The sequence below is a fragment of the Nicotiana sylvestris genome, chromosome 12 (assembly GCF_000393655.2).
Source record: "Nicotiana sylvestris chromosome 12, ASM39365v2, whole genome shotgun sequence".
Lineage (NCBI taxonomy): Eukaryota > Viridiplantae > Streptophyta > Magnoliopsida > Solanales > Solanaceae > Nicotiana > Nicotiana sylvestris.
The window spans coordinates 138,863,980-138,873,962 of record NC_091068.1 but is presented as its reverse complement, the minus strand read 5'-3'; the positions used below and the strand labels follow the sequence as shown (position 1 = coordinate 138,873,962).

At 34.9% G+C, this 9,983-nt stretch overlaps 2 protein-coding genes across 2 annotated transcripts; both read right to left on the bottom strand.

Moving 5' to 3' along the window:
• Positions 1 to 942: 942 nt before the first annotated feature.
• On the bottom strand, positions 943 to 1,443 carry LOC138883833 (uncharacterized). Its single transcript, XM_070164547.1, has one exon. The coding sequence runs from the start codon at positions 1,441 to 1,443 to the stop codon at positions 943 to 945; it is 501 nt and encodes a 166-aa protein (XP_070020648.1).
• A 2,529-nt stretch (positions 1,444 to 3,972) lies between these two features.
• LOC104227934 (IQ domain-containing protein IQM3-like) lies at positions 3,973 to 9,676 on the bottom strand. Its single transcript, XM_009780314.2, has 9 exons — positions 9,334 to 9,676; positions 8,357 to 8,471; positions 8,169 to 8,234; positions 7,985 to 8,073; positions 7,175 to 7,262; positions 6,731 to 6,877; positions 6,550 to 6,642; positions 5,859 to 5,960; positions 3,973 to 5,106 (listed from the first exon to the last, which is right to left on the bottom strand). Exons 1-9 carry the CDS (start codon positions 9,579 to 9,581, stop codon positions 4,690 to 4,692), a joined length of 1,365 nt encoding a protein of 454 aa, XP_009778616.1. The 5' UTR covers positions 9,582 to 9,676; the 3' UTR covers positions 3,973 to 4,689.
• Positions 9,677 to 9,983: the final 307 nt, after the last annotated feature.

Here is a 9,983-nt window from a genome sequence, read left to right as displayed (position 1 = left end):
AAATGGAGATTTGGTCATTTTTCCTTTGAGACAAGATTCACAAGTTGGATATGATTCAAAATCATATTTGTCAAGGTACCCTTCCTTGTACAACTTGTTAATTCTTTTCTCTCCAATATGACCAAGCCTACAATGCCAAAGGTATGCATGATTTACTTGATCATCTCTTTTCCTCATAAGACTTGAAACATGCATAATTGAATTAACATTCATATTAGGTAAGACATAAACATCATGTTGGAGATAGCCATTCACATATAAATTATCACCATAATAAATAGAGCAAATACCATTACCTATATTTATGTGAAAAACACATTTATCTAACATAGAAGCTGAAATTATGTTCGAAACAAATTTAGGAACGTAATAACAATCATCCAACATAAGTACTTTGCCCGTAGGCATTATTAAAGAAATTGATCCTACAGCTATGGCCGCAACTTTTGCACCATTTCTAACTTGTAGATTAATTTATCCTTTATTCAACCTTCTACTTATTTGGAACCCCTGCAACATATTGCAGATGTTATAACCACTGCCAGTATCTAATACCCACAATGAAACATCAGTAGTAGTTAAAGAAACTTTGAAATCATTTTTCAGTTGAGTCTTACCTTGTTTCTTATCATTTAGAGTTACAAGATACTCCGGGCAGTTTCTCTTCCAATGTCATATCTTCTTACAGTGGAAACACTCAGCGTCAGATTGGTCGGCTTTGCCTCTTTTGCCTTTGAGTTTGGTCACACCACCCTTAGGCGCAATAGGTTTCTTCTTGGGTTTAATTTTACTCTTACCCTTCTTCTTAGAAGAGTTTCCAACCAACATGACAGTTCCTTTCTTCTTCTTCTCAGATGCAAGTTGATTCTCATAATCAATCAGCATGTTGAGCATCTCATGAAGATCACAATCCATTTTATTCATATTGAAATTAATAACAAATTATGAAAAGAATTCTGATAGTGACTGCAAGATCAAATCTTGAGAAAGCTCTTTACCCAGTTTGCACCCCAACTTCTCAAGTTCTTCAATAGGATCAATCATACGATTGACATAGGGTCCAACTGGAGAGTTTCCAGTCAATTTGGATACAAATAAAGCCTTAGATAGCTGGTATCTAGCTGTCCTGCTTTGTGTACCAAACATCTTCTTAAGATGTTCAATGATTGCAGTTGGATCCATATCCTGATGTTTCCTCTGTAGTTCAGAATTCATAGAAGCGAGAATGATGCATTTGGTAGTAAGACATTCTTCCAAGTATTTCTGATAAATCTTGGTGGCATCATCATCATTCTCATCTGGGACTTCCTTGGCAGGCTTATCGATCACATGAATAAGCTTTTCATGCATGAGAACAATTCTCAAATTTCTGTACCAATCATCAAAGTTTGGTCCTACCAACTTGTTGGTCTCAAGTATTCCACGTAGTGATATAGCAGACATATTGAGAAATATAAAATATAGAAAAGAAAAGACAATAATATAAGAACATATTTGCATATATCATAAAGACATGGACTTTTATCTATATGATATTTTCACTAATTATTTTAAACTATTTACCCTCATTATAGTTTACGAAATCTTTATTCTTGTTAGTGGAGTAAAGAAATCCTTTAACAATATGTATGAGCCCTTTGGAAGTCAAGTCGTTTCTCACATATATTTTAAAGGTAAGTACTCTTACCAATTGTATCCCTATACAACCTTCTTAAATAGCTCTATGTCAAATAGTCCCCTGGTAGTCAGGTCGATCCTATTGGCATAGTTGAGTTCAACCATCATGACAACAAAGAACTTATTAAATTTTATACTCCCCGGGTAGTCCAAGTTTCTAGTGTAAAATTGAATAATTCTTTCAATTCATACATCTAATGAAAATATATAATTTTAACATATTCTCGAACTATAAGTCTCCTGGTTGTCAGGCCGCTCCTTATAAACAAGAAGTAAGTAAAATTATTTACTTTGATGGATAGCTCTATAAAAAATATCTTATATTTTATTATTCAAGAACTCAAATTTTTAGTAAGAGGGAATTGTTACTAAAATAATTTTTAATAACATGAAAATCAAATCTTTTATAGCATGTGAATTTAGTTCAAGTTGTCTACATGCTTAGTCCTAAATTAATTTACATCACATGTAATAAATAATTTAAAATTATGTAATGAACAAGCACATGACATAAAAACGAAATTCAACATCCTCTAACATGTTTATCTTATATATATTACATAAAGAATTCATGCTAGAATATTGTTATTAATTAACATCTCATGAACTAATAACAATTAAAATAATCATAGAATCATGTAACCTATTATAAATTCCCATTGTATCTAATACAAAATTTCAAATGCAAGTTATGAACTATCTCAATAGTTATATGAATGCATAATTTATCCACAATAAAATAATAGCAACATTCAAACGATTTGACTATTGCACAAGACACAATAAACCACGGCTCTGATACCACTGTAGGATTGCATAGAGGTGTTCGTAACACGCAGCGGAAGACAATAACAATCCTAGGAAGATCTTTTCGTGTTTAAATTTATTTACATGTCAAAGATCAGATCTAAGACGTACCTGGTGAAGAGAGTCTCGTTTCAAAATTTCTTCGATAGTGCGAAGACTCTATGTGTATCCACACCGAGACTTTCTTTTAGGAATTTCTTATTCCAATTGGACTTTTCAATAATTTTATATTAAAAAAAAACATAATCCATTCTCATAGGTAGGCCACGTTCAATGATTTTTATATTAAAAAATCATAATCCATTCTTATAGGTAGGCGGCGTATTGGACTTTGAAAATTTTGCTAATCCAATTCAAAATTGGATTAGTATTTTCTTGAATGCATCCTTTATGGACTTTTTCAATTTGCAAGATTTTCCTATTAAAGAAAATACAAATTCCATATCAAATGGGAATGCAATTTGTAATTTAATTTTCTATTCCAAATAGAAAACTTCAATTTGTTCATAATATTTATTATATCCTTTGTGCTAGCAAAAAATATAATAATATTTCTTTTGGACTAGTAACTAAATTTATTTGACTAATTTAAATTCATTAATTTAATTATCAAATAATAAGTTAATTAATCCTTTAGCAAAGATCAGAACACTCGTAAGTGTGCGACCCCATAGGTTCAATACTAAACCGGTAGTAAATTGATCACATCAATATACTAATCAAGGGTGGCGTCTAGCAATACTCCTTAACGACCGGATAGAATGAAGTATACAATTTACTCTCAAGAACCAGTGGAAGATTAATGTAGCAATTCCTTCTGTCCTTATAGCTCTGGATCACCCTAGGATATGGTTCAACTGTCAAATCCTAATATGCGACCAACTATGTGTTCATGTCAAATACAATCGACCATTGAATGACCTAAGAAACTCATTTCTTTTTTTCATTCAATTGCCCTGGTCAAGGTCTTAATTTGGTCGTTTATAATTCATGACAACACGGAGCTTAAACTCATTACCAAGAGTTGATAGATTCCATCTTGATCCATCACTAATTCTACAAGTATTTAATCATGCCCAATATCCTTTCAACTATCGCCCTAGGGCCATAGGTGTCTGGTATCAAAACACAATAAATAACTTGTCAATTACTATGATGATCTCGGTCAAAAGAAACTTTTACATCATATTCTTCAAGAGAATATCCTATTGACAGTTTATGGTAATTCTAATCATTAGGAATTATCCAATGAGTCGGTTCAATAATCATATCTCTATATGCATCATCTATCTATGTGATTTAGTTAATGAGATCAACTAATCTTTATCCCATAAAGATGATCACATAAATATTGGTCTAACCGGATTACTAATGTCCAAGTTAATAATCCTACGATCAAGAACAAATTTAGATTAAATTGTAAGAGACTTTGCTCTCATTATCATGATCTCTATCACGATGAAAAATCTCAAAATTTAATCAAGGACCTTATCAAATTAATCAAACAATTAATAATAACTATGATAAAAGAATATCAGATGCCATACATTTTTATATCAAATAATGTTCACAAAAATATGTTCAAATCATCAAATATGATATTGGATCTAGGGCATATCTACTATATCCCTAACAATTCTCTAGCCAAATAAGAGAAGACCCTGGACTCTATATTGGCGTGATCCTGCAGTGTGAGGCTATTCTCAAGTGACGTATTCTGTGTTATTTTCACATCCATTGTCCCTGACGCCAATGCGAAGAAAGAAAAGTCATTGGTTTGAAGAAAAAGTTTTAAACACCAGTTTATTTGCCAGGATAAAGTGTGCGCCCGATCCATCAGCTGGTTCAAAGAGCCAACAATGCAGATTCTATATGCAGATATCTTATCATTCAACTAACCACGATTTTGAAAGCATTAGACGTCTCGTTAGGTGAGATAATCAGATCACTTGACTTCTGAGGCAACATCGACCCAAGAGAGATTTTAAAAGCAAGGTGGAAGTTGGAGGGAGGATGAGCAGAAGTGCACTAGAAATAGCAGCTGATAGAATAAGCAGAAGAACAAGGCCTTTGCACTCGCTACACACGGCTACGGAATACTTTTAGCAGGAAGCTAGGTTCGAGAAGAGTTATGATGTTATTTCCAAGAAGTGAAGAGGGATAAGCTGCAAGTTAAACAAGAGTACGAATTGCCCTGGGAGTTGATCATACAGAACAAGGTCTAGGTGAGAGGTTAGTCAGTTCCAAGGCCTGCCATCTTAGCTCAGCAGGGAAGTCAGCAACACAGCCAATTCTTGGTCCAGCACCTGTTGACCACGACACGGAAAGTTGATGCCCCAGGTGATACGACTTCTTGGACTTCTCGGAATGCATCCTTCGCAGTATTGCAGTCTTTGGCATATCTGCTATTGGGATCTGAAGACCACCTGAGAGCGATCGGTTATACTTACTCGTTTGAGCTACCAGATTTCCAGCTGATTCCAAGGGAAGGCTTTCTTCCTCTTCCTTTGGAAAATCAACTTGAGAAGCAGAATCTGATAGAGCTGAACATTCATATGCTGAGCCACTTTCAATAGACATCCCATCATCATAGCTTTCATAGGCTTCATTTGCCTTCCCTATCTGATGATAGATAAGAAATGAGATGGATTATAATAGTCTAAAAGTGAACAAGTTATCATGAAAAAAGACAAAGTAAAATCAAATGCAAAGTAGACAGTAAGGTAAGCAGACATAGACTAATTGAAATTTGATTAAGCAACACGTCTCTCAAATCAAAGGGGAATCTTGGCGTAATTGGTAAAGTTGCTGCTATGTCACCGGGAGGTCACGGGTTCAAGCCGCGGAAATAGCCGAAATGCAGGGTAAGACTGTATATAATAGACCCTTGTGGTCCGGCACTTACCCGGACCCCACGCATAACGGGAGCTTAGTGCACCGGCTGCCCTTTTGTCTTTCAAATCAAAGAGAAATACGCAGAGGACAAAGAAGAAAAACAAAAGACTTACATTAGATTAGGGACTGGAACACAAGGAAAAGAAAAGAAGAACTAGCTAGGCTACAGCACGTCTGAAGAATAAAATAGCACAGAAGCACTTATATGTGATATTATTCAGTGCTAAAGAAGAGCAAGAGGGGGTTGAATCCTATCCTTAAGATCAACATTCCTTTTCCCCCCTTTTTATCTGTTTTTGGGCAAAGGAGAATAATCCCAGTGATCTGAAGCCTGGCTTCACTCCTAGATTAACTTTTCTATTTCATTGATACAGTCCTAAAATTAATTTCTTAATTACCAAAAATCTGATTGTTCAGGGCTCTGAAACATTAGGTACCAAAAGGAGTAAGTGACAATAGGCACAAAAAGCTTCACTAACCTCGACTTCATCCAGGTTGACCCCATTTTCATTGAGAAATGATAAAAAGCTATCAAGTCTATCTTCCGTTGGCCGATAATGTCCACTATATGCTGAAATAGACTGAAAAGAATAAAATGTTACGAATACAGCACAGTTCCAAGCAAATGATTGTAAAAAGCAACTTAGATTTCGCTTTGTAGTTGCATGCAGAGAATTCAGGTGACATTTCCTTTTTATTTCACACCATTCATTTTGCAAATAAAGCAGCTGAATACATTTATGTAATGGGTAAGACAAAAAGGTAAACAATTTTCTTCTTCTAAAGTTTCATCTCTATAAGCCAGGGTGTACTGTAAGATCATGAAAAGAATTTCCACAGAAGTCAAAAGGTAGTATCGTTGGGTATGGTGGTTTTATTCGTGATGAAAAATATTGATCAATTAGGATGATTTTAAAAACATCAGCCATTAATAACTGAATATTTTCACAGCCATAAGCAAGTATTTTCACGTTTGAGAAAGTATGAGTGGAGCATTTGGCAGTAGCCCGCTTAGATTGGTGACCTAGTCAGACAAAAAGTGTGACGAAAGGAAATGGAAACTACTTAATCAGTTTGATCTGAAAAATACGCCCTTAACTACTTCCACAAACAGTTGAGAGAGTAAAATTGAGATGATAGACACAATTGAGATAACAGAAAGTGATATACCATAACTCTTCCATCCTCTACCACTAGTCTTCCAGCCGCTGAAGTAGCCCCACCAGCAAGAAAGCTGGAATGATGAAACATTCCTTTCTTTTTCTGATAAACATTACAAAATCAAACTTTACTAAGAATAATAAGGATAATCATCAAAAAGCATTTATAGAGTAACTATTTTACCACTCACTTCACCAGCATAGAGTCTTTTTGACGTGGCCATCACAAAAATCCACTTTGCCCCTGGCAACCCTTTAGTAGTATCAAGAAGATTTCCAGTTTTTGCATGCACAATTCTCCCTTCAACAACGATATATTCATAATGTTCTCTTTCTTGCTGATTAAAGAAATATTAGGAGGAAACAATCAGTAACTGCACGCTAATACCAGGCAGTGCGACTAACGGATAATGCAGAAGTTAATAGCTTCACTTAGGGGACAAAAATGGGCTACTTGAACATGCAAAAGAACTATATTCATATCAGATAGTGTAAAATGGTGCTAATATCTATCATGAAGACTAAAGAGTAACAGAGTCCATACAAGTATTCAAGCCAGTTGTCTGTTATAACTAATGATTGACATTAGGATTTGTCATACTCAGAGCGTAAGTAACAAAAGATTCAACACATACAGGTCCAAGGTACTTGATACTTTGCTTCTGAAGCTTAGATCTCGGACATTCTTTGAGATCAACCTTTTTGCCATCTCCAAGATCCAACCTGCAGTTTTATTTCACAAACTTCTTAGTAACCTTACATAACATCCATTAGGAGTCGTACATCTTATAAATAGCTTCACAGAAAAATACATGTTGTCTAATCCATATGGCAAAGAAACTGCACCGGATAATAGAGAAGCCAATAATGCAGAATGTTCTTGAACTTCGTATTAATGTAAAATAAGAAGATTTCACCAAGGTATAGCAAAAGAATTCTCCAATTTCCTTTAAAACTTAAAACTTTACGGTATTTCCTCTTGGGTTAGAAGCATTAGCTAATCTTGGAACAGATTTGCACTTATTTTGATTTTATCAAATCGCTATGAATGGAAATCAAAAAAACAGTTTTGATTCTGGCATTTGTTTCAAATGCAAAAACTAAAAGAATTTCGAGTTAAAATATCAAGTGAATATGTGTCTAAATTCATATGTCTAGATAATTGTACTTGAATAAGTGAACTTATGGGTTGTTGTATCCTTATATTGTGTTAGACAATTCTCATCCCTGAGCTAACTTTTGGGGTTAAGTTAGGCCGAAGGTCCATTTTATTAATATTTCGGGAGAACTTTTTCGACCATACACAATTAGAGAAAAGCTTTTTCACTTATTACGAAAAAAGTTAAAAAACGAAAAGCTTTTCTCTAACAGTATATGGTTAAATAATAGGAAAATTCTTAAACAATGATTTTTTCCCGGAGAATAGACAATGTCAAAATTCTTACCAAAAGAAGAAGGGCTGACCAGAGTCAGTTTTACACCATTCTTCATAATAAATATGCAAGTTATGCCCATAACGATGGCGTGGGTCAATCTATAGTGCAACAATACCAACGTCAAAAAAGGAAAATTACAAAAATTAACAAATTAAATTGGGAAAATGGAAGCCAGAAAGGTACAGTGACTCACTGCTTCAATCCAGTGTTGAAATGCCAATTTCTGAGCTTTGGCATCTTTTGACAGACCCTTACCAACCTGAACAATACGTAAATCCAATTAAAGTTTTCACTTCTTCTTCTTCAGAAACTGCCTGAAGTTGTTAGATTACCGAAACAAAATATGATCGGAAATAAAGATGTAGTAACAATTAAAAATACCTTGGAAGCATTTAAGCTTATGCGATTCCACCGGGAAGATGCCGTTTCTGGTTTCAAGAAATTGAAGAAAGAAATTGTACTGTGATTCAATCGAGCATAATCTATGGCTTGCCACCTTCAAGTTCATCACATAATAACAGAGTAAAGAACACAAATTAATATTCTATGATTACTCCTTTTTAGAGTGCTGTTGAAATAATTACTACCCTCCCTTTCAGAGTAGACAGAGTTAATAATAGACGACAACAATTACTATGCCTCATCAAGTTCATCACAGAATAACACAGTAAAGAACACAAATTAATATACATGATTACTCCTGTTAGAGTGCTATTGAAAATCTGAAATAATTACTATCATCCCTTTCAGTGTAAGACAGAGCATAATAATAGATGACGACGACAATTAATATGTCTTATCAGGCTCATCACAGAATAACACAGTAAACGACACATGATTAATCCTTTTAGAGTGTTATTGAAATACATTTTTATTTTCAATTTTGATGATCTTGGAGTCCGAGTTAGCTTGTGCACACTTCAATTATTCCATCGAGTACTTGCTACCTTCCACCAGCATAGATGCCGGCAGAGGCGGAGCCATAATTTGAAGCTAAGGGATTTGGAATTCTAGTCTTTTTAAGTTATTAGGTTCTAACTTAATAATTTGTGCATTTTTTAATGGATTTTATTAGATAAAGGGTATGGACCAAAGTTACTAGTTCAGTCGAACCCGCGGCATGCTAGCGATCCAAGGCTTAGGCAGATATAGAGACAACATCTATTACGCCTCAATCACAAGCAAGTTGACATTAAAATCTAGACCATATGCTCCCTTAAGTAATAAAGCTCATCTCAAACTGATCCACTTACATAAAATAAAATGAACAAATAATAGACGAAATACAGAAGACACTGTTATAATAGACGAAAATTTATAAAAAAATCGTGTACAGGTTTATCGTTATTGAGCAATACCAGAGTACTTCAGCAACGACGGCAGAGTCCGCTAACATGCGCCGCGTGCGGTAACTCCTGTAAACCTTCTGCACTTTCATGGCAGCATTTGAAACAGACCGCTCGCAATATTCCCCGTCATTGGAAGAAGCGGACATGTCGGAGCTCAAAATATCGGAAGCACGGAGCTCCGATTGTTCTATATAGGAGTTGTACGGAGGCTGAGAGTTGAAATCAAAAGCAGAAAGAGCGTGAGTTTTCACTTCCATTAAACAACAAAGCTTGAAGATTGAGACTGAACAGGAGAATTACAAGTGTAGCTATAAGAAGATTGCTAGAGAGAAAGAGTCTAGAGAGAGGAGAAGTATTATTCAGTATTCAGACAGTTCCCATTAATGCACATACTATACGTGGTTATCGATGGGATTTTGCTGGTCAGTCCACCTGTCAGTGCTGTCACACCTTTGGGGGGAAAACAATATTTAGTCAACTCCACGCACTGTTGGTGGGCTAACAGCTTGTTTGGAGGGACGTAACACAATGTATTTTGTCCTATTGTTACTTTAAATATAATGTTTGTTTTAATTGTCACTTAAATTTTATTGTATCGTATCGTTAAATTCATCGTTATCTAACGACGAAAAGTACCACCTCATGGAATGACCGATTTG

Coding starts and splice junctions, on each gene's coding strand:
- LOC138883833 (XM_070164547.1), bottom strand. CDS start 1,443: ATGTCTGCTATATCACTACGTGGAATACTTGAGACCAACAAGTTGGTA.
- LOC104227934 (XM_009780314.2), bottom strand. CDS start 9,581: ATGGAAGTGAAAACTCACGCTCTTTCTGCTTTTGATTTCAACTCTCAG. Junction 8,074..8,168: donor TTCAACACTGGATTGAAGCA/GTGAGTCACTGT, acceptor GTTGCACTATAG/ATTGACCCACGCCATCGTTA. Junction 5,107..5,858: donor TCAACCTGGATGAAGTCGAG/GTTAGTGAAGCT, acceptor ATCTATCATCAG/ATAGGGAAGGCAAATGAAGC.